The 25,625-nt window shown below is 34.4% G+C and overlaps 1 protein-coding gene across 2 annotated transcripts; it reads right to left on the reverse strand.

Moving 5' to 3' along the window:
• CCDC181 (coiled-coil domain containing 181) lies at positions 1 to 22,058 on the reverse strand. 2 transcript variants are annotated; one of them, XM_007102049.1, is made up of 5 exons: positions 21,925 to 22,058; positions 18,467 to 19,417; positions 13,696 to 13,842; positions 2,085 to 2,239; positions 1 to 350 (listed from the first exon to the last, which is right to left on the reverse strand). In XM_007102049.1, the coding sequence occupies exons 1-5, from the start codon at positions 22,039 to 22,041 to the stop codon at positions 188 to 190; spliced, it is 1,533 nt and encodes a 510-aa protein (XP_007102111.1). In that variant the 5' UTR covers positions 22,042 to 22,058; the 3' UTR covers positions 1 to 187. The 2 variants fall into 2 exon arrangements, with proteins under 2 accessions (XP_007102111.1, XP_007102112.1); XM_007102050.1 differs by having other exon boundaries at positions 74 to 350; positions 2,085 to 2,236; positions 21,925 to 22,041.
• Positions 22,059 to 25,625: the final 3,567 nt, after the last annotated feature.

A 25,625-nucleotide genomic window follows, 5' to 3' on the forward strand; every position in this document is an offset into this window, starting at 1 on the left:
TGCTATGAGAGAAGAAATTTATTTTGCTCTAGTGTTAAAAGAAATAAGATAAATTTACTATCAACATTACCAAAAGATAAATATCATTTCCATAATGTAGAGTATGACCAAAGCACACAGGCCATAAGAAATGATATCCAAAATTTTGAGGACAGCAGCTTCCAAATGAAGTATTTAACAGATACTTTCAGCTGTAATGATCAGTAAAACGAAAAGATTTGGCTTCTGCCATATTATATAGGTGGTACTGTAACTGTTTAGAACGCTTTGCTTCCAGTCGGAGCTGTCTAGTTCTTTCTTTGACAGCTTGTTGCTCTGCTAGTTTTTCTATCCGTTTCCTTCTTAGCCATCTGTAGAAAAAGACATGAACAGACCTGTTGAGTATCAACCTGAATATACTCTTCATGCTATAGTTATTACTAAAGACAAAGGAAATTAGATTTCTTTAGATTAAAAAGCTCTGTTCATAACACAAATTAGTATTAACTGAAAAATTTCAGGCTTATACCAAAGGCTCATACAAGGAAGCATAGTCACATTTAGAATCAAATGTTTGAAATTAAGTTTGTCTAATAAGGAAACTGCCAACTAAAAAACCTTTTTTAAGTAATAAACACACTATTTTACGTGACATAGGTCCTATCTTTTTTTAAAATATGATTTTCTAAGCAAATAAGTATTTGATAGATACCAAATAACTTATTCTTTGCAACTAACTGTATTCTAAAACATTACTTAAGCAGCATGCAGAATACCAGCATGCAGAAATGTCTCCTTGCTCTTCTTGGTGGAGGAATTATAGAGCTCTTGCTTTTCAGTGCATAAAATAGTTCTCCCTTAAAATGGAAAAATAAGCCTAAGCATAAGAAACATCAAAAAGGGTGAAGGAAGAGTCCACATTCTAACAAATTTAAGTCTATAAAACTTGCTTAGGTAAAATAACATTAAAAATAACTGTATACTCACATCTCTGGTATGAAAGTGCATACGTGGTGTGTGTGTATATATATAATTTTTTCAGAAATAAATCCAGACAAATAAATAACTGCATTAGTATAAAAGAGACTTAAGAAACCTCATAATCTAATGTTGTGTGGTTTTGAAATTGGATATCAGTTTGAGCAAATTAACTCTAGTCATTTAGGGGTCGATTGGGAAAAAAATGGTTATAGGCTGGATATAGATGAGATCATTAACAAAAATAAGCAGATTGCAGAACAGTATATACAGTATGATCTCAATTTATATTTTAAAACTGTAAATATACATACAGAGAAATATCTAGAAGTTATGCAGTACAGTGCTAACAATAGTGATTCCTGGGTGATGAAAATGTGAGTTTATTCCCCTCCATTTCCACAATGCACATTCACTGCATCTGTTATAATAAAGGGATATGTATATTTTTTTAAAGAAGGAAAGGAAAGAAAGAGGCAAAGAAACTAAAAAAGAGAAAGATAGCAAAAAAGATAGAAAAGAAAGAAAGAAGTGAGCTTCAAACAACTGGACACAATATTCACTCCCTCTCCCAAGGCATGCTGGCAAAATTATGAAGCCAGGTCTGCTTCCTCAGAATAAACCGTGTAATACAGACTCTTACCCAGGCAACTGAAGGGAGACCAGGTTTGCCTTAAATTACCAAAATATGTGTCCAAATCTCCTTTTCATTTGGTCTGTACAGATCTTCCTCCTCAGCCTGACTGCTTTTCTTTCCAGAAAAATATTTATTGGTAAATGCAACTCTTTATTAAGTTTTCCTGAGGACTATGTAGGAGAAGCTGTAACCAATCTTTGGCCTATTTCTCTAAGAAATGAACAAATCAATCAATCAATTAATGGTAAGCTATCAAAGGTTATCACACTGGTGCCATAAGAAACAATTTTAGTATTGAAAAATACCTTGAAAAAATGGTATAGATATTACACAAAGTATGGAGTTAAAGAATTTTCTCACATATTGTTAAAACTGTGGCTTTAAAATTGAATAGGTAGGTAATGAAATCAATTTTTTTAAGTTTTATTGACTATATAACTTTCTAAAATGACCATGAGGAAGGGGGAAAAATGCCCTGCCTTTGACTTACTGTTTAAAGGCCCTTTCACGGCCTTCTGTTCCTTTAAGGAAGAATAAGCATTCCTCTTGCTTTCGCAGTTCTTCTGTCTTTCTTTCTTTCAACTGTTCTTCGTGCTTTTTTTTAAGCCATAATCGAAAAGCTTGCTGTGGATCTCTGTTTTCCTGCTGCTTACAAAAACAAGCTTTGCTTAATTTAAAGAAACCAAAACTACTTTTTGAGCCCCTGCCTATAAGACCCTATAGGAACACATGGCCTACTCACCAATTTTTCATAATAATACCAATCTCATTACTTGCACTCCTTGCATCCAAACCAAATACATGACCTTTGAATCAGCAACATTGATTACCCTTTTGTCAGAAAACTCAACATTGAACTCACTGCCCTCTGGCTTCTTTCAAAAGTCTTACTGAGGTAATCAGTAAATGAAGGGCTAGATGCAGTGATTTGCAAACTTTTCAAAGCTGAGCCCTTTGACAAATAAAATAATTTTGCACAATGGCACATACACATAAAACACGGTTGAAGAAATGTTGGGGATAGGCAGTATGAGTGAGTTGAGGTCTTGGTATCAATTCCTGAAGGAAGCTCCATGGAAGCTCCACTGGAATTGAAAACCAATGACCCCACATTTGTGTTATTCAAACTTTCTTTTAAATTTTACTTTCGTGTTTAAGTTTTAAGAGCATCTAACTGCCAAGCCCATCTCCAAAACTGTAATTATTATTATGGAGGGTGGCAATGAGGATTTTCAACCATAAGAACTTTTTCATAAGGATAACAGCCATGAGGATTTGTCATAAGAATGGGCTAGTGGGAGCAGCTTATTGTATGGTTCTTCAAACTTCATGATGGATACTATATTCAGGGATAGCTGAAAGAGCTCTTATTTGGGAGAATAAAGAGATCAAAAGGAAAGATTTGGGACTCTTTAGTCTTGGGAAAAGCATGACTCACATGGATGCCTGGCTAGAACACAAAAGGAAAAGATTCATTCATTTAATACTTTCGCCAATTATGAACTTTGTGATAGAGAAGACCACCTCCTACACCTTGCATTTTCCTTTATCTGTAACCCATATTGCCCAGTATGCTTCAGTCTAATTTATATAATTTATACAATTTAGGATCTTTGATGTATAATGCAGAACTTTGTGAGGAGGTCCCACAGACCTACAGGACCATTGCTGAACACCTAAAAGTTTGGGAATGTTTGCAGATGACTAAAAAGTGTTCAATCCGCAATTATAGATTAAAAGAGTTAAGAATTCAGGGATAAACAGGATTGAGGGGTATCACTGTTCATCTATTCATTCAACAGCTATTTACAGAGTATCTACTACACAGAGTATCTACATACACATAGCTACCAGGATGCATCAAAGAAAAAAAAAACAAGCCTCCCTTTCTCATACATTCCATATCTGCACTATACAATAAAGTAGTCACTAGTCACATGTAGCTACTTAAATTAAATTAGAAATTTAGTACCTCAGTCACATTCAAATACTTAATAGTCACATTATGGCTAGTGGCTACTTTATTGGACACTGCAGATATAGAATATTACCATCATCCCAGAAAATTCTACAGGGCAGTGTTGTTCAAGATAAGGAGATGAAAATATATGATTGATTGACTGATTGATATGTCAGACAGAGTAATAATGGGAGAGGTGAGGAGAAAGGATAGTATTTATCAACAGACAGAAAGTGAGAGAACCATTTATGGGATATCTGGAAAAAGAGTATTTCAAGCAATGGTAACAGGGCAAAGGATCTGAGAAGGGATTATACTTGGCATGTCCAGTAAATAGCAAAAATCCACTGCAAGAAGAAAACTGGAAAATTCACAAATATGTGGAGATTAACATGCTCCTGAGCAACCAATGGGTCAAAGGAAAAAACCAGATGGGAAGTCAAAAAATAGCCTGACACAAATGAAAAGGGAAATACAACATACCAACACTTATGGGATGCAACAAAGACAGTTTTAAGAAGGTGAGATCAAAAAACCAACCTAACTTTACACCTGAGGTGTAATTAGAAAAAGAGATATAAACTAAGCCAAAAGTTAGCAGAAGGAAGAAAATAACAAAGATCAGAGTGTAAATAAATACAACAGAAACTAAAAAGACAACAGAAAAGATCAAAGAAACTAAAAGCTGATTTCTTAAAAAGATAACCAGACAAACATTTAGCTAGACTTACCAAAAGAGAGGACTCAAATTAATAAAATTATAAATGAAAAAGGAGACATTACAACTAATAGTACAGAAATACAAAAGATCATAAAAGACAATTATGAACAACTATAAACCAACAAACTGTAAAACCCAGAAGAAATGAATAAATTCCTAGAAACATACAACCTACTGAGACTGAATCAGGAAGAAATAGAAAATGTGAATAGACTGATTACTAGTAATGAAATTGAATCAGTAATCAAAAATCTCCCAAAAAACAAAAGTCCAAGACCAGATGGCTTCTAGAAAATCAACAGAAGAATTAATACCAATCCTTCTCAAACTCTTCCAATAAACAGAAGAGGAGAAAACACTTCCAACCCATTTTATGAGGCCAGCATAATGTGATACCAAAGCCAGACACGGATACAAGAAAACAAAATTAGAGGCCAATATCCTTGATGAACAGAGATGTAAAAATACTCAGTGAAATATTAGAAAAGCTAATTCAGCAGTATATTAGAAATGATCATACACCATGAATAGGTGGGATTTTCCAGAGATGTAAGGATGGTTCAAATCTACAAATCAATCAGTGTTATACACATTAACAAAATGAAAGATTAAAATCATATGATTATCTGGATAGATGCAAAAAAGCATTTGACAAAATATCTTTTCATGATAAAAACGCTCAAGAAATTGGGTATAAAGAGAATATACCTCAACATAATAAAGGCTATATATCACAAGTCCACAGCTAACATCATACACAATAGTGAAAAGCTGAAAGCTTTTCCTCTAATATGAGGAGCAAGACAAGGATGCCCATTCTCACCACTTTTATTCAACACAGTATTGGAAATCCTATCTGGAGCAATCAGACAAGAAAAAGAAATAAAAGGCATTCAAATTAGAAAGGAAGAAGTAAAACTGCTCTATTTGCAGATAACATGATATTATTATATTATTCTATATGATATAGAAACCCTAAAGACTTCACCACCCTAAAAATGTTAGAACTAATAAACCAATTCAGTAAAGATGCAGGATACAAAATCAATATAAAAAAATCAACTGTGTTTCTATACACTAACATCAAACTATCTGAAAGAGAATTAATTAAATAAGCCCTTTTAAAATAGCATCACAAAGAATGAAATATGTACTTAGAAATAAATTTAATTAAGGAGGTGAAAGATCTATATGCTGAAAACAAAAAGACATTGATGAAAGAAATTGAAGAAGACACAAATGAATGGAAAGATATTCCATGCTCATGGACTCGAAAAACTAATACTGTTAAAATGTCCATACTATTTAAAAATTGTCCGTACAATCTAAAAATTCATTATAATCCCCATAAAAATTCCAATGGTATTTTTCACAAAAATAGAAAAAAAAAATCCTAAAATTTGTACAAGATCCAAATAGCCAATGTAATCTTGAGAAAGAAGAACAAAGCTGGAAGCATCACACTTCCTGATTTTAAACTGTATTATAAAGCTAAAGTAATCAAACACTATAGTACTGGCAGAATAGATACATAGATCAGTGGAACAGAACAGAGAGCCCAAAATCAATGCATGCATATATGGTAATTAATTTTCAACAAAGGAACCAAAAATAACAATGAGGAAAGGACAGTCTTTTCAACAAATGAAATTAGTATAACAATTGCTACATACAAAAAAATGAAACTGAACACCTATCTTATACCATACACAAAAATCAACTCAATATGGATTAAAGACTGTGTGTAAGACCTGAAAAAGTACAACTCCTAGAAAGAAATATCAAGGATAAACTCCTTAGCATTGTTCTTAGAAATGATTTTTTTGGATTTGATAGCAAAACAAAGACAGCATAAGCAATAATTTTTAAATGGGACTACATCAAACTAAAAAGCTTGTGATCAGCAAAGGGAACCTTCAACAGAATGAAAAGGCAACCTATTGACTGGGATAAAATATTTTCAAACTATATGTCCAGTAAGGGGTTATATCCAAAATATACAAGGAATTCATATAATTCAATATCAAAAAAGAAAAAAGCCCAATTATAAAATAGGCAAAGGACTTAAATAGACAGTTTTCCAAATAAGATATACAAATGGCCAACATGTACATGAAAACATACTCCACATCACTCATCATCAGGAAAATGCAAACAAAAACCACCATGAGGGCTTCCCTGGTGGCGCAGTGGTTGAGAATCCGCCTGCCGATGCAGGGGACACAGGTTCGTGCCCCGATCCGGGAAGATCCCACAGGCCGCAGAGAGGCTGGGTCCGTGAGCCATGGCCGCTGAGCCTGCGCGTCCGGAGCCTGTGCTCCGCAATGGGAGAGGCCACAGCAGTGAGAGGCCCGCGTACCACAAAAAAAAAAAAAAAAACAAAAAAAAAAAACCACCATGAGATATCATCTCATACATGTTAGGATGGCTATTATCAAAAAAGACAAGAGAAAACAAATGCTGGCAAGGATGTGGAGAAAAGGGAACCTTTGTGCATGGTTGGTGGGGATATAATCTGGTATAACCATTATGGTAAACAGTGTGGAGGTTCCTCAATAAATTAAAAATAGAATTATTATATGATCCACCAATCCCACTTCTGGGTATATATCCAAAGGAAAAAAAATTATCTAGAAGAGATATCTGCACTCCCATGTTCATTGCATCATTATTCACAATAGACAAAGTATGAAAACACCTAAGTGTCTGTAGATGAATGAATGGATCGAGAAATGTCACACACACACATGCACACACACACATGAATGTCATTCATCCTTAAAAAAGAAGGAAATTATATAACTTGCAATAACATGGATGAACCTGAACCTGGAGGGCATTATAAGTGAAATATGCCAGACAGAGACAAATACTGCATAGCACCATTTACATGTAGAAACTTAAAAAAAAAGTCTAGTTCATAGAAATGGAGAGTGGTGGTTATGAAGAACTGGGGGGTTGGGAGAAATAGGGATAAGTTGGTAAAAGGGTACAAACTTTCAGTTATAAGGTGAAAAAAGTCTGAGGATCTAATGTATAATATGGTGAGTATAGTTGATAACGCTGTATTATATAATTGAAATTTGCCAAGAGAGTAGAACTTAAATCTTTTCTCCAAAAAGGGGGGAGGTGATGTATATGTTAATCAACTTAATGGGGGGAATCCTTTAATAATGTATATGTGTATCAAATCATGTTGTACACTTTATCTTATAATTTTATTTATTAATTATATTTCAATACAACTAAAAAAAAGACAGATCACACACACACACATACAAAATGAAATAGAAACTTAAAAGACAAAAAACAACGTAAATTCCTTGAATGAGCTTAACAGTAGACTGGACATTGCCTAAGTGATGTCAGTGCCAGAAGATAGATCAACAGAAATTATGCAAGCTGAAAAAAGAAAAAATGTTTTAACAAACAGAACCTTAGTAACATCTGAGATAACAGTAAGTATTCTATCATATGTAAAACTGGATTTCCAGAATAATAAGAGAAAGATAATAGGGCAGAAAAAAATATTTATAAAAATAGTGGCCCAAAATTTCCCAAATTTGGTATAAAACATCAACCTACAGATAAAAGAAGCTCAGCAAAGCCCAAGTTAGTCAAATTCAAAGGCAGTCACACATCTACTAAACTGCTGAAATTCACATCAGAAAAAGTTTAAAGTAGCCAGAGAAAAAACATTTCATACGAAGGGACAATGATAAGAATTACAACTGACTTATAATTAGAAACAATGGATGCAAGAAAACCACTGAACACCATCTGTAAAGTGCTGAAAGGAAAAAACAAAAAACAAACTGTCAACCCAAAATTCCATATCAAATTTTAAAAAAACTTCAGAAACAATCTATTTCTGATAACGATTTAGGATATACATATCATAATCCCTAAAGCAATGATTTCAAAAATAATTCAGAGGTATAACTAAAAGCCAATAAGAAAATAAAATGGAATTTTTAAAAATACTTGATTAATCTCTGTAGGAAGGCAGAAAAAAGATGAATAATGGAGTTAAAAACAAATGGAACAAATAGAAAACAAATATCAAGATGGTAAACTTAGAACCTACCCTTATCAATAATTATAATTAAATATAAATGAACTCCTGTTAAAAGTAACAAATTTCTGGATTAAAAGATACAAATATATGCTGTTTGTACAAGTAACTCTTCAAATATAAAGACAGATAAATTGAAATTAAAATATGAAATAAGCTATAACATGCAAATGTTAAACATAAGAAGGTTACTGTGACTTCATTAACATCAGACAAAGTAGATTTCAAGATAAGAGGGACTCATAATGTGAAAGTGTCATTAAATCAGGAAGACATAAATTCATAAATGCATACACACAAAACTTTTAAAAATATGAAGCAAAACCCAATGGAACTAGAAGGGAAATAGACAAGTACACAATGATAGTTTAACATAACTTTCTCAGTATTTCATAGAACAAAGAGGGGGAAAACAGTAAGGATATAGAAGATTTAAACAACATTACCAACCAACTTCAGCCCATTGACATTAATGCAACACAACATCCAAATGTAGAATACAAAATGTATGCAAGTGTCCACGGAGATTTCACCTAGATAGAGTGATGACATGCATACATATGCCTGCATATGTCTGTATATACATACAGTGCACACGTATCATTTATATATAACACTGACCAAGAGAAGCAAAGCTCATTACAAAGATGGAAAGACATTTTTAGCTATTTTTCCTTAAACGGCAATAAAAATTCCATCACCTAAAAGCATTTTTAATTCAATGTAAAATAGGTCATTCTACAATGTATATATTGTAAAGATATTTTCTGGAAACTATGACTCACATTATACAAAATATCCCACAGAAGTGACCAGCAAAATACACTTACTATCACAATGCATTAATAAGCCAAATTAATCAACTGCCAAAGTATACTACAGCTCAGCTTCAGTAGAGACAAAGTTCACAGAAGTTCTTCAGAATATTATTCGTTTATGATACAATTTCTAGCTAAAGTTAATTTTTGAGACAGATTTAAAATATAGCAAAAAATTAAAATTCCAAAGGGAAATATATAACCATGATATCTTCTAACCAAAAAATATTTAAATTATGTTCAACGTGGCTCATGTTTTTAGAGAATACAGTTCAAAGTTTTATTATCTCTAAATAGAACACAATAGAAAATTAAGGTATACATTTATTTTTACAAATGCCCAATAAAAATATAACATTAGGCTGAATGCCATGAGGCCTGAAGGTCCGTCATCCCCTGGGAAATTATCAGCAGTGCAGTCACAGGGGTTTTTCTTGGTCAGTGATTGAAACGTAAGCTCCTCTCAATTTCTTTACTCTTAAATACTACAGTAATGTGCTATCCTTCTAACCTACCCAATCTCGAATTCCTTCACTCCCTCCAAAATCTTTCTAGTTTCTTCTCTATAATTCCCACTCAATAATATAAAGACTTCCAAACATCCCTCATTCTCCCAAACCATTGCTAGGACCCTGGCCTTAAACCTCCTTTCTTACCCAAATCCTGATTCTCCTGTAAGACACAGTTTTTCTCTCTCAAATGGAAGTTGCATTTTTTGCCATACTTCAAGTACTTCAGAGGTCTGGTGAAGAAGTTAATATACTCTTTATTCCTTCATACTTCTTCAGAACTCCTGAACAGTAGAGAACTTCTTCTTCTCTACTCTTAAGTAAAGCCATGCTCCTTCGATATTTATATTATTTGACTATATTACTCTAACAATCTCTGGTCACAACTGGCTCAATGTACCTCTCCATCCTAATCCCAAGTAACACTTATAACTAAATGAATGAGCCATTCGACATCCAGCCTCACAGATTTTTCATTTTTTCATTTTCTACGCCTTTCTTCACTGCACTTGCAACCCACTCCAATAGCCACATCCACATCCCCATCTTTGAAATCACTAATCTTCTCATTCATATTTCCAGTCCCAAACTCTGTCCTGAATACTAGACACATTTCTTCAGTCAATCTTCAACATCTTTACCTGAAAGTTTTGTAGGTACTTTAAACTCAACAACTGAAATAATAATTTCCCCCAATCAGTATCTTTTCTACTGCTCCAGTGAGTGGCACCATCATCCACCAAGTTGCTCAGAAGAGAAACCTGGTGTATTCTCTTTACACCTCATTCTTCCTCACTCACATATCTAGTTAATTATGAAGTTCCTTCAATTAATACTCTAAAACAAATATCACATTTCACATCTCTCTTTCTCTCTCTCTCTGCTGTTATAATTCTAGCCCAAGTCACCATGATTTCTCACCTAGACAACTATATATGCTTTCTAACTGCTCTCCACATATCTGTTCTTGCCCCCTCCAATCCATTCACAGCATGGCAGTCAGAGTGATCTTGTGGAACTGCAAATCTAATATATCACTCCTCTGTTTAAATAATCTCAATGGCTTCCCATAACAGGATTAAATACAAAATTATAGACCCCAACATGCCACATGATCTGATTCCTGCTCACTTTCTGGATCCTCTCAAACTCACCAAGTTAGTTCCTGTCTCAGGCATTCTCACATATTCTCCTGGCTTAAAACAAATTCCTCTAATTCTTGGCCTAATTTCTACTTCTACTTTGCTCATCAGAAAAATCTTTCCTGATACACTTATTTCCCTCGTTATGATCTCTCATAGCTCCTTTTTTTCATAGCATTCATCACTATTTATAATTATAAATTTATTTTATATTGAGACTTAAAATTTTTTTTTCAGTCCCTACTAGATGAGCATTATAAAACATAGACTAAACCTATTTTTCTGGGACTTCCCTGGTGGTGCAGTGGTTAAGACTCTATGCTCCCAATTCAGGGGGCTTGGGTTCAATCCCTGGTCAGGGAACTAGATCCCACATGCATGCCGCAACTAAGAGTTCGACTGCCACAACTAAAGGGCCCGTGTGCCTCAACTAAGGAGCTGGCAAGCCACAACTAAGAAGCCCACATGCCACAACTAAGGAGCCCTCGAGCCACAACTAAGGAGCCCACCTGGCGCAACTAAGGAGCCCACCTGGCGCAACTAAGACCCAGCTCAAACTAATTAATTAATTAATTAATTAAATAAAAATAAACCTATTTTTTCCATGCTGTGCCTAGAATAGCATCTGTCATATAGTAAGCAGTTAAAAAAATATCTATCGAATACATGAAAAAATTTAAATTGGCATTTCTTTGACTCTACCAAATTTGTATCTTGCTCTCATATATTATGGACATCTATATTTATCCATATTTGAACTTATTATACATATCCTTTGCCCATTTTTTATTGGAAAATTCAAAAGTTTTGCTTTAATAATATAAATATTAATAGTAACACTAACAATTATGACAATTTAAAAGTCCTAATCAGCTTCTAATGGATATTACATTAAATATAAAGATAAATTTGGAGGAACCCAAATCTTCATAATATTTAGTTCATTCATCCAGGAATATTATAGGAGTATCATATTTGTTTTCATTTAGCAAAGAACTCATATATTTATAATATTTTACCCCCCATCTAGGAATACTATATTTGTTTTCATTTACCAAATTCACCTTTTTGGTCCCCTGCAAAGACGCTCCATAGAGGTCTTACACATTCCTGTTCAGCTCAAAGTTTTTTATATATGCCTATATTCCTTCCCCTTTTATATTTTTCTATGAGGTTTTTGCTGGAATACAGAAAGACTATAAATTTTTGTATATTTATAATATAAACGACCACTTTGCTAATACTTATACCTCATTTCCTTTTCTCTTAATAAATTGGATAGAACTCCCAGAATAAAATTATTATTATACAGGGGAGTCTTACCTATCTCTGACTTTAATGCTTATAATATTTCCTAAGATGGTATTTATACTGTAACCCACATTTCATTAGAAATACTTAAAAATAAATTATAATAAATACTAGTAAATACCCTTTCTATATCTTTCAAGATAACCATAAATTCTCCTTTATCTACCTATTATGTACTGAATATATTAATAGATTTGTTATTATTGGTCCATAATTTCCTTCCTAAAATAAACCCTACTTGGTTATAGCATAGTATTATTTTACTATACAGTTGCAGTCAAATTTCTCAATATTTTCTCTTTCAGTTTGTGGTTTCAGGTCTACTACCTTAAAAGGTACCGTCCATCCCAAGATTTTAAAAGCTAAAAATTTCTACAAATGGCATAATAAATGTAAATAAATGTAAAAATATATCATTTTGTCAGCCTAGGAAAACATATTTACAGACATAATAGACAAAGGATTAAAATCTCTAATATACAATGCAATAAGAAAAATAAAACAAAAAATACTATAAATAAGAAATTCACAGAATACACACATGCTCGTATACAATAATAATGTATATTATTAATTCGAAGAAAAATTAAGAAAATAAACTACATACAGTGTTAGACAGGATGTGTTAAACATTCACTCTTCCATACTGCTGGAGGGACTATAAACTGATATGACCTTTTAGGAGGTTAACTTTGCATGTTTAACCACAGCTTTCATTCTGGACATCCAATAAGTCATAAATTTCCGAGAAACTCTCCTACAGAATACTGATGTTCTCCTACAGAATGTACATGTTCACAACAGCACTGTTGATTAATAGAGCAGTATTAGAACCAATCTATGTACAAATGAGGAATGGTTTAATAAATTAAGTTACCTCTGAAGAATAGAATATCATGCACCTATTTGAAAAGAGAGATCTAAATGTAATGATCTAGAAATATGTCCTTGATGAATGAGTGAAAAAAATCAAACCGTATAATAAATTTTTAGCAGATAAACATGTAAATATAAATAAGACCTGGAAGGATTTGCAGCACACTGTTAAAAGTGATTACCACTAGGGGATGAGCCTAGAAGGGCTTAGGATTGAATTTGCAATTTTTACTTTATATACATTTTTTAAATAGTATGGATATAGATGATTTTTGTACTTTCTCTTGGTTTTTTTGTATATTTTGAACTTTAAAAAATTAAATAATTTGATGTCTTTGTTAGTTTTCACGTAAGGTTTCTATTCATCTACTCTTGAGACCAGTCTGTAGGGTTTTTGTGTGCATTGTCCTATTTAAATATAAAAGTTATACTATCTTAAAAAAATGAATTGGTAGTTTTCCTTTTTCTGTGCTATAAATGTTTAAATAAAATAGGAATCATTTGATTTTTACAAGCCTTCTTAGAATTTAATTATAAGTCATCTGCATTTGGCATCTTTTGCAAGGATAGTTCTTGGACCACTTTTTCTACTTCTTCCATAGGTTTTTAGTCTGATAGACTCCCTTCTATAAATAAATTCAGCTTTCATATCTGTATGAACTTGTTTTTCACAGAGAAGTTTTACTTACTCTACTGTTCATGTCTTCAATTTGCTTTGCTCGCTGAATTCTCCTCATTTCTAGGACCTGCTCTCTCTTCTTTTGCAACCATGCTTTAAACACCACGTCATTCTCTTTTTTCTTTTCTTTCTCTTCTTCTACTTTCCTTTGTTCTTCCTGGTGGAAGGAATATCCAAACACATTAATGAAAAATTAATAAAATTATATATGTGTTACCAAAGTAGAGAGATACATTTTGAGGTCTGAAATTAGGATTCCCTGACCCTAAAAATTTCCATCTGTAAATTGGGCCTCCCTAAAAAACAGGACCTCTAATTTGCTTAGGGAAAAAATGAAGACTTTTCAGATAAATTAAATTGTCAAGATAAAGTCTACAATTACATAGATCTACATTATACAACATGCTGTTCAAGAATTCCTTGGATCTCTCCTTCACTTCCTAGTTTACTCTTGGTATTTTTCTTAATAAATTTATTTATTTTATTTATTTATGTTTGGCTGCGTTGGGTCTTTGTTGCTGGGCGCGGGCTTCCTCTAGTTGCTGTGAGCGGGGGCTACTCTTCGTTGTGTTGCGCGGGCTTCTCACTGCGGTGGCTCCTGTTGTTGCAGACCACGGGCTCTAGGCGCGCGGGCTTCAGTAGTTGTGGCTCATGGGCTTAGTTGCTCCGCGGCATGTGGGATCTTCCCAGACCAGGGCTCGAACTCGTGTCCCCTTCATTGGCAGGCGGACTCTGAACCACTGCGCCACCAAGGAAGCCCCTACTCTTGGTATTTAATTCCCCAAATTGCAGCTGTGCAAAAGAGAAAAAAACCACCACACTCTAGAAGCACTACATGGGGGCTATAGAAGCACTATAAATGTCTTAAAATTTTTTACATTTTTGTTAAATTTGCTAATTGTGATACATGGCATTGTGGTCACAAAACAAAATGCTATAATCATTTTCTTTCTGACATGTACAATCATTTCTGAAGTGTACAAGTAGCAATGATGGGCTGTCTAGGACTTGCTTTAAAAACACCTCAGCCAGGGACTTCCCTGGTGGCACAGTGGTTAAGAACCCGCCTGCCAATGCAGGGGACGTGGGTTCGATCCCTGGTCCGGGAAGATCCCACATGCCGCGGAGCAACTAAGCCCATGCGCCACAACTACTGAGCCTGCACTCTAGAGCCCGCGAGCCACAACTACTGAGCCCACGCGCTGCAGCTACTGAAGCCCGTGCGCCTAGAGCCCATGCTCTGCAACAAGAGAAGCCTCTGCAGTGAGAAGCCCACACACCGCAACGAACAATAGCCCTGGCTTGCCGCAACTAGAGAAAGCCCGTGCACAGCAACGAAGACCCAACAACAGCCAAAAATAAATAAATTAATAAATTAATTAAAAAAAATACTTCAGCCAAAAAAGGAAGAGATGAAGCAAATACGCCAAAGTCTCAATGACTTTTGAATCTGGGTAATGGAGACACAGGGGTTAATTGTACCTTCGTATGTGTTTGAGATTTTTTTTTATAATGTTTAAAAATATTTTCAACTAGTGTATAATCATAAAGTAACATTTCTGCTATCAGAAAAATATTTAAGTAATTAGTTAACTATGAGAACAAAATGCACTTTTAAAACTGCATTATTCAACTAATGTTATAAAAGAGAGTTACTTAAACTAGAAGTGAGAGTACCTCACTGGTTTAAGTATAAACCAGTTATGAAGAGTTATAAAATAGTTACTGGGAACAAAGCAGCATGTCGCAGTGGAAATAGCACCAAGCTAGAAGTTAGGAGATCTGATTAACAATCATACTGCCATCATAATATGTCAATTTGGGCAAACCACTTAACTCAGTATTCTCATCTATAAAATGAAGTTGTATTAACAAGCTCTTAAGTCTCTTCCAATACTAAAATTTTAGCATGGAAATAAACTGAATTATAGAATCCATGTTTAAACTGTTTTCAAATAATGGAATTCAGAGTTCTTTCCTTACATTTTGACAATATAGCAAGCCCTTCTAATTCTTTTTGATTGAACAACATATAGGAAGGAAAGGAAAAATTCTATCCAATTAACAGCATAAAACATCTTTTAAAATACCAGTATACTATTTTCTAAGCCCTAAAGGAGCTTACATTATATAATATGTGAATTTATTAAATATTAAATTTTATATTTAAGTTCATTTTTATCAAAAGGATTTTGGATGCCTTGCATGAATATAGACAGTATTGTAAGACAATTATTTTTCCAGAGGGAACATCTGGATTATACAGAAGATATCAGCCAAAGCACAGATACTACAGTTGCCAAAGAGAACAGTGAAATGATGCACTTAGTGTAGAGAGATGGAGTATAGCTGCCCAACCCAGCAAATATTTTGCTGGGCATAAAAAAGGAAAGCCTTCCCCTGAAACCAACTAAAAATATTTTAAAGTCTTAGCACTTAAAGACAATGCCTTCAGCAAGTACATAAGCAAAGGGAAATTTAGTTATGAGGATCCTGACATGAGAAAAGTATATCTCAAAACAGAGTGTTTGACACCTAAAAAAGAGGATCAAAAGAAAAACAGAACTATCTATCAGTCATACCGGTTAAAGATTACCATTATTTCATTAGTGAAAAGACAATGAAATTATATAAAACCTCCTGCATAACTTTTACAGAAGTATATACACAAATACACATATAGATGTATGTGTATGTACAGCAAACATATAGTTCAGTTATTCTCAACAAATTCTTTTGTTTTATCATAAAGTTCTGAGTTAACAGATCCTTTTAAGTACCTATTATATACCTGAACCAAGTAAGCTGAGTGTTAGAGTTCAGATTTCAGTACCCAAGTAGGCAAAATTTTATTAAGTATGCACCCTTTCAGATTCCTACCTGAGTGTGCTATAGGTTACACATTCTTACTAACTTCATTTTTTTATCTTTTTCTGCTAATGTGAGTTGGATTTAAATGCCAGAAATTTCCATGATAATTTCCTACATAAATAGAAAATATACCATTTCTCAACAAATGACAAGAAAACGGGGATTTTGACTTTGCTACAGACAAGTTGAGGGACTTCAGTAAAGTTATTTAAACTATCTAGACTATAGTTTTCTCATCTGTAAAATAATCTTTAAGGTTTCTTCTAATTGTAAGGTTCTATTAACTGTGATTCTGTTGCAGTTTGGTATTTACAGTTAGACATTTTATATGGTTCGGCTTCATGCTATCAGGTATCCAGTAAAACAGAGAACCAGGGCACTGATTTCGGTAATTTAGAGAAAATCCCCCAGTTTTAGTACCTAGAATTTTCAATTATAAAATACTTTTATTTAAGAGCAAGAAAAAAATCCCAAAATAATAATAATTTTGGATTCTGTATGGCATTTTTGAGACATTTCATTTAGGTATGAGGTTCTATTCTTAATCTAAAACTAAAACCCTTGAAATCAAGGAACTGTAGTGTTGATGAAAATAATCTGTAATAGGAATAGAAAAGAGCTTTATTCCAGCCAAACTAAGGACTATAGCCCAGGACACACAAATTCAAGAAGCACTTGAATTGTGTTCCACTGGACTACAAAATGGGGGAGGCATATATATAAGCAAAAACTGCAAAGTTACATAAGTTGTTTGTCAAGAACTAGGATTGAAGCTGGCAAGAAATAAGGGTGCTTGTTAAGCAAGGATCGGTTGGTATCTGAAATGGTATCTCAAGGGGAGACCTTGAGAGCATAAGGTTGCAGCTGGCAGATATTATTTTGGAAAGGTCTGCTGATATACTTGAGTTTGATACAGTTCAGAAAATTAAAGTTCTCGGTGATACAGGAACACATCTGAAACCACATCCACAATGGCCACCCAGTGCCATTTTGGATGCTTGGCCCATAGTTTTATATCTTGTCAGAACAAAGAACAAACATCAAGCGTGAGAGGGGTACATCCCTTCAAGGTTCCAAAAGAGACAGATTAACATGTACACAGTAAGTCAGTATGACCTTGGTGTCTGGGAAGGGAACCTCATCTTCAAAGGAGTATTAGCATTGGTGTCATGGGAAGTGGGGGAGCATTTATCCTATATTCAAAGTGGACATTCTAAGCAATCTGGTAAATACATTCTTTTTTTTCTTTAATGGTGAAAGCAGATGTACAATGTATGCTTTACAGGCCATAAGACAGGCTGTTCTAGTTAGCATAAAGTTCAAGACAAATCATGTATAAGCCAGAATGCCTTCCCCATACCTCAATATGTGAAAATTTCTTCCATCAGTAGGCCTGGAAGATATATGAAACACACAGACACACAGACACACAGACACACACAGACACACACACACACACACACACACACACACACACACACCAGAGAACATAATCCAGACCCACCTGTTGCCTCCTGAACCCCAACAAATTTGTGCCTTCATTTTTTCATCTGACATCTGATTTTCACCTACCTCATAACAAGATTACTTTCAGCAGTCACTTAACTTCTCTGAGCCTCACCTTTGAAATGAAAGGATCAGATGAAGTCATCACTGAGGTCTCCTCTAGCTCTAACACAGGTCATTCATTACTATGCTTTTGTGATGCTTACAAGAAAGGACCAAGGTAATCATGGTGCTTGTTCCATAAATACAGATGCTTAACACTTAACCACTTAATCTAACAAAAGAAAAACAAAACAAGCAAGTAGATATATCAAATAATTTGAAGAACCATTTCAATTCCTACAGCATTTATAAAACATAAAAACATATCCTACTTTCAATAGAATGCCCACTTGTGCTCTCACCTCTCTCTTTAGCTTTTCTCTCTTTTGTTCTAGTCGTTTTTGCAGTTCTTTCTGTCGAGGAGAGAGACAGTATGTTGAGGTCACTGGAGATACATCTGCAGACCGTGTCCTATGATTAGATTTTCCATTCCCCTTACTTCGATCTGAGTTGGCAGCAGAACCTGGATGAGTCTTGGGGTTGGGGGGTGGCTGAGGGATATAAGCCAGTTGCTCTTCTGTTGATGAGTGAGCACACCCATGAATTTCTGCTATTGGCTCTTCTTTCTTGACTCCACTGACAGATAAATTGGGAGATCTGGGTGACAACTGCTGAGGTTCATTTTCTGTATAATTAGCATTATTAATGGGGGACAAAAACCCCTGACTCTCAATGTCTTGTAAATTCAGGAGTTCAAACTTTCCATCTCTCTCTACTAGTATTTTCCTATCCCTGTTTTCTTCAGCATTTCCATCAGTAAGCGACAGGGGCACATTTTCTTGTGCAAATTCACTGGAAATACATAACTGAGACAGTTTTCCAGACACATTACTTTCATTTTCAAGATAATTTTTGTAAGTATCAGTGTCTTCCAGAGGAGGAACTTCCAAATCAACTAATTTGTCCTTGAATTTAAGTTTTCGTTCCCTTTTATCATTCACGGGTTCTTGATTTTGTAGAAGCTTGTTGGCTTGTATAATTTTCTCCATAATATACCTCCTTACTTCCTCATCCTCCTCCTCCTCCAGGTCTTGCTGGCTTTCTAGTTTGGATTCCTGTAAAGAGTTTTCACTGTCTGAATCTGATATGGGATCCAAAGGTTGAATACTTGGTACAGAAATGAAGTCATTTCTTCTTGATGAAACCTCATCCTTGAAAGATTTGTCAGGATCAGAAAGCTGCTTGGAATGTTCTAATTCTGTTTCATTCTCTTTTAAGCCTTGGTTAATATTCTCTTCATTCCCACAAGCCATCTAGAAAAACAGAGATGAGATTCGTTTTCAGTCAAAATTGAGACTCTTTTGTCCATTTATATGTAGCCAATCCAAAATGGATTTTCATGCTCATGTAATGTATTTTATAAGTGGGAAAATTTACATGCTTCCTGCTCATACTTCACTCATAATTTTCTAATTCATATTTATGAGCACCCCAAGGGAAAAGCACTTCAGGAAAAATTTAACTCTAAATTTGAATTTGATGTTGCTAAGTACTAGACTGGTTATTTTTATTTAATTTTATGCCAGTGTATAAAAATGTACCTACAAATAGTACAATATTATTTTAATATTCCTCCCTCTATAAAATTTTCCTCCCTTTACAGTTTCAGAAGAATATATTTTTAAATGTTTTCTCCTTGTAATATTTGTATTTTTCAAAAAGATATCTTTCTCCCCAGGACCATTACAAGGTCACTGCCTTTGGTCAAGTCCTAATAATTTTGAGGTTCCTATAATCTTTTTATATTAGTATTGCTATTTTCTGCAGGACCTATACCCAAATATCAGGTCAAGTTTTAGCTCTGGATCAGATTTTCTTTCCTCAGCTATCTTCAGAGGCTCCAATAATCTATGTTAAACACCATTATATGACTTGGTCTTACTTTTTTAAAAAATGTAATTCCACATGAACCGTAAACCAGAATTATCACATCACAAAACCCTGCTCCACATCTGTTTCTAACTAATGGTTTCTTACCTAGCATCTCTCCTACAAACATGTATCCTCACCTACCAAACACTTTGCCCCTAAAATATATAATTTTTTCTCTTTCTCAGACAATTCTCTCCTCCTGAAAGAGTTCCATGGGAGCTACTCTTTCCTGCTCTCTTCAACCCCTTAAAATTCCCTTTCTCTTTTACTAGCTCAGTCACCATTTCTAACAGCCTTCTCTTCCTAACCTGCACAACACTGCTGGATGTCCAATAATAAACCTGGCCCCCTAAAATGACTACCAAACAACTAAGACCAACTAAGATCTCTGCCTTGTAATTTTTATTTTTAGCTGTATTTGATTCTCTGGCTCATTTCTATAGTATGTTTCCAAATTCTCCTTTAGCTTTCACTTCTTTGTAAAACCCACTATAATAAAATCTTGCCCCGACCCTCACCCCTGTTTCAAGCTCTGTCATCCATTTTTCCTACCAGCCTCAAAGGAAAAGGTGATTGTAATAATCCACCAGAATGAGCAAGACTCATTACAGCACTCTGTTTTGACCACTCCTGTATCCTCAGCACTTAGAACAGCCTCTGACACATGGCAGGTGATCATTACTTTTTGTTGAATGAATGAAGAAAGAAATAAAACAATGAATTATCATTATCACTTCTCTAATTCTATTACCTTGTGCTGTGGCTCTCACACTCTTCCAGTCATGAGACCTTGCTTCAGCATTATTGCTCTGGGTATCTCTACCTCTACTCATTCTGATTATTCTTTTGTTAAAGATGCATAAAACTCCCATGTAAAAGTCATCTTGGAAAAGTCTTCACTTTTGACTCTGTTGCCATTTCCAAATATCATCTATCCCATCTGTCTTCTTCATTGCATAAGAAAGCAAGAAGGAACTAAGAGACAGTTGTGATGTAAAACCTGCTGCCTTTATTTCCTCATATTCTTTTTCTTAACTCTCTTAAATCTGGCTTCTGCTGTAACTACTCTGATCAATGTCCCTCTAAAGTCACCTTTTCTTATCCCCATCTTGGTCCTTTTCTTTATTACTTCCCTATTTATTGACAATAATTATATTATGCATAATAATTACTTATTATCTATTGTAATACACATATATTAGTGTCAATACATATGCATATATATACACACATATATATTATATATGGATACACATACACACTGTATATATGTAAAGAGAGAAAGAAGGAACCTTCTGTGAACCAGGAACTGGTTCATTTTCCTGGACTTCCCTTCTACATGTCTGATAAATAGTACAGAATCATGTTTAATGGATCCACTTTGTCCTACAAATATTCCTATGGCTCAGCCTTTGACCTTTTACTTTTTTCCATATATTCATTCCCCTAAAATTCACTCTTAAGGTTTCCAATATTAGCTGAAGACCATGTTTTTGAGGATTTGCTTTATTTTTCATGTATATTAAAAGAATAACCCCATGATTTTACCCAGGTTCATATAAAGTAGAAATTAACTATTTGTGTTTTACTTTTGATGCAATAAATTATATTATGTAAATTATAATTTTAATTTTTTATTATAATTTTGGCTTTATTAAGTGCTAACTTAATCGCTGTTCTCTCACTAATTAGCCCTATGCCTTAGGACGTTTAAACTCTCCATGCCTCAATTTTCTCATCTCTAAGATGGGGATAATGACACTTGTTCTATGTATATAAAAGGAATTTTGTGAGGTTTAGATGAGATAATATATGTGAAACTCCTCAAGAACTACAAAACACTTTGTTAATATAATTACTATGAACTCTGTTGGCAATTTATATATACCTCTATTATGCTGGCACCACTTTTTTCTTTTTCATTAATCAACCATTCCAGGTCCTTTTCAAAGTCATCTTCATATTCTCCACTATCTTTTGAATCCGTTTCTTTATTTTCATCCATTTTCTGTTTGTTAAAGAATAATGCTATAAGATTAAAAGAGATAAGGTGTACATCATGTCCACTTTAGGGGTAGTATGGAGTATGCTTAATTAGCTTACCTTTAATGTTAAAGGTAAGCTAATTAAACATAGAAACACAAATTATGGAATGTTCAGAATAAACATATCAGCATACCCTAAAAGAGAGACTTACGAAGGCCAGACATTTTCTAGGTGTACCACTCCTAACAACCATTCCACCTCCCCGCAATTCCTGACACCCTATTTACAAGGAGACTAAAAAAGGTGGATAAGAAAACTATCTGAGGCTTAGAGAAGGATTTTCCACATCCCTACCAATCATTAAAACTCCTTGTCCAGGTACGAGCTGATGAATCTGCTTTTTAGTCTCACTCGTTCACATTTTCTCATATTCAAATAAAAACAATTATATTAATTCTCATCCTCAGTTTCTCAATCCTTCTGGTAATTTATATAGCATAATTATAATTTGTGATCTGAGAGGTTTTTTTTAACTATGTAACACTGACTCTCAGTTATAGTAAATACTAATTTCCAGAGAAGTCAAACTGTTGTCAATTCAAAATAAAATATATCTTTTTCATAAAAAACAAACTGTGATGCCTAGTACTATCTGGAAGGCAGTGACAAGAAATAAGAATGTCAGATGAAAGTTAATAAATGTTTGTGAAAATGGTGTAAAACTTTTAATGAAAATACCACTCAGCCATTTTTATGAAAAAAACTAAAGTTATCTGCAAATTGAGGTCAGTTCCAAGTCCTAATTTTTTGGTCCATAATTTTTCAAATGGAGAAAGCATTTTAATCTTTACCTATAACGTGCCTTTATGTGTGTAAGCATACGATATATATGTGTGAATATGTACTGCAATTTTGACAAATATTTGTTGAACACCTGCAATATTCCTATAAAAATTATAAAATATGCCCTTGAGCCCTGATACAGAAGACAAACATAAACAAAATACATAAATTTAAAATGTAGATAAAAAACATAAACGGAAAATGTAGGTAAGTGGGCAAAAGATACATTATAAAGGATTGTGGAAAGAAGAATAAAAAAGCAACTAACTCAGTTTAAAGTTGGAAATATCAAGGAAAAATGAGATGGGTTTTGAATACTGAGTACGAGAGTTCATCATCTATCCCAGACAAGAGAACAGCATGAGAAAGAACTAACACGGAAGTGCATGGAATTTTCCAGTGTGGCCTGAACATAAATGTGCTCCTGGAGAAGGGTCTAGAAGAAGTGAGAAGGCATCAGTTTGATGTCATATTTTCTTTTCAAAAAGAAAATGGTTGAGGGAAAATTGTTTATGTAGATCTAATTGTCATGAAATAGCCAAAGGTAGAAATATACAGCAATAATCTGCATACGTTCCACTACTGACTTAAACAAAAAGAGCAATGCTCTATAAATAGAATTTTAGGTCCAGTTTCAAAAGAACTGTAGAAATATGATCTTCAGGGCCCCAAACACCTGGGACCTTGTTTCTATACCTGCCTTCTCTTGCTCCTACACCAAGAATAAGTTGCCTAAAACCTTTGCTGGAAGAAAGTACAGATGTCAAGAACACATGAAATCTAGGTACATTTTTTAAGATACAGAATGAGAGAAATTATGTTTGATTTCATAAACATAAAACATCAAACTCTGTTGTGGCCGTTAGCTTCACTTTATTCTCCCCAAATGTTTGACCAGACTACCTAACCTGGTGCCAGTTTTACTAAAGCAAGATTTACATTTTTTTCCTTCTACTGTTCACCACCAAATGATAATGAAAGCATGTGGGAGACCATCTTTCCACTAGCTGTACAAGCATTAGCTAAGAGAAGAGATAACGCTATGTGTGAAAAACCTTTTGATAGGTTTTAGTGCACAGTAGGTTCAAAATGAGTTAAAAGGATGAGATAATTCAAATAGATACATGCACCCCAATGTTCACAGCAGCACTATTTACAATAGGCAAAACATGGAAGCAACCTAAATGTCTATCAACAGATGAATGGATAAAGAAGATGTGGTGTGTATATATACACAATGGAATATTACTCAGCCATAAAAAAGAATTAAATAATGCCATTTGCAGCAACATGGATGGACCTAGAGATTATCATACTAAGTGAAGTAAGTCAGAAGGAGGAAGACAAGTACCATATGAGATCACTTGTGTGTGGAACCTAAAATATGACACAAATGAATTTATTTATGAAACAGAAACAGACTCACAGACATAGAAAACAAACTTTTGGTTACCAAAAGGGAAAGAGGGTAGGGGAGGGATAAATTAGGAGTTTGGGATAAGCAGATACAAACTACTATATATAAAACAGATAAACAACAAGGTCTTACTGTTAAGCAACAAGTCCTACTGTATAGCACAGGGAACTATATTCAATATCCTGTGATAAACTATAATGGAAAAGAATATGAAAAAGAATATATGAATCACTTTGCTGTACATTGGAAACTAACACAACATTGTAAATCAAGTATACATCAATTAGAAAAATTATGATGAGGACAAAAACATAAATGGGCTCCAAGGCTGAGACCTGGCTGAGGTACAGATAACATACAAAGCTCTGTATGCAGTTTGTTAGTTTAGAGAACAAAAGACAAGCTGGAACACATTCAGAGGCTGGTAAACCAGGAGACAGGGAAATAAAAGACAAGGAGAAGGGAAGAAGGTGGGTTATGAGAATAAAATGCCTTAAAGCCAGTATTCTGAGGAATACTTGAAAACCCTCAGAATGTTAGCCCACAGAAGAGAAATCTCCTAAAGGGGAGTCATGACAACCGCTTTACAATATTTAAATGGTCACCATGTAAAGGAGGGTTGGACTTGCATTATTTCAAACAGTAAGACTAGTACCAAGGACTAGAAACTCAGGGTCAAATTTTGCCACAATGTAAGACAGAATTTACATTTTCAAACTTGCCCTGAAGTGAAGTGAGCTGCGTTCCCTGTTGATCAAATGTTTATACATAGCTCGGAAGATAATCACAACATGCCTGTTTAAAAGGAGACTGAAACTTTAGACAAATGATTGAGCTAGATGACCCTTAAGGTTTATTTCAACTTTTACTATAAGATGCAAATTAGCAAATAACTGCCGACTTATGAAATGCAAGAGAACGTAAAAACAAATGCACAGTCCCATGATAATGCTTACTCTAAAATAAATTATCAGTGTCTGAATAACTGAGTTCAAGACTTAAATTCTAAAGTCTATTTCATTTAAATGTCACCACCTTTCCTCTGCAGAGTTCTTAATATTACTTCCCCTTCCCTAGTCCTCTTGTAAACTGAATTTGGTGAAGAAAAGTAGGCATGTATGGAACTTCTGAGGTTCTAATAATGTTGTTTCTTGATTTAGGTTCTGGTTACACAGGTGTGTTCAGTCTGTAAAAAATCATAGAGTAGGGCTTCCCTGGTGGCGCAGTGGTCGAGAGTCCGCCTGCCGAGGCAGGGGACACGGGTTCGTGCCCCGGTCCGGGAAGATCCCACATGCCGCGGAGCGGCTGGGCCCGTGAGCCATGGCCGCTGAGCCTGCGCGTCC

The sequence above is a fragment of the Physeter macrocephalus genome, chromosome 4 (genome assembly GCF_002837175.3).
Source record: "Physeter macrocephalus isolate SW-GA chromosome 4, ASM283717v5, whole genome shotgun sequence".
NCBI lineage: Eukaryota > Metazoa > Chordata > Mammalia > Artiodactyla > Physeteridae > Physeter > Physeter macrocephalus.

Bases quoted from the DNA above. Each gene is read 5' to 3' on its own strand.
- CCDC181 (XM_007102049.1), bottom strand. From the start codon at position 22,041: ATGGATGAAAATAAAGAAACGGATTCAAAAGATAGTGGAGAATATGAA. The intron at 19,418-21,924 runs GTATATATAAAT...CTGTTTTTCTAG, and splicing joins GTGGTGCCAGCATAATAGAG to ATGGCTTGTGGGAATGAAGA. The intron at 351-2,084 runs GTAAGTCAAAGG...CTTTTTCTACAG, and splicing joins CGTGAAAGGGCCTTTAAACA to ATGGCTAAGAAGGAAACGGA.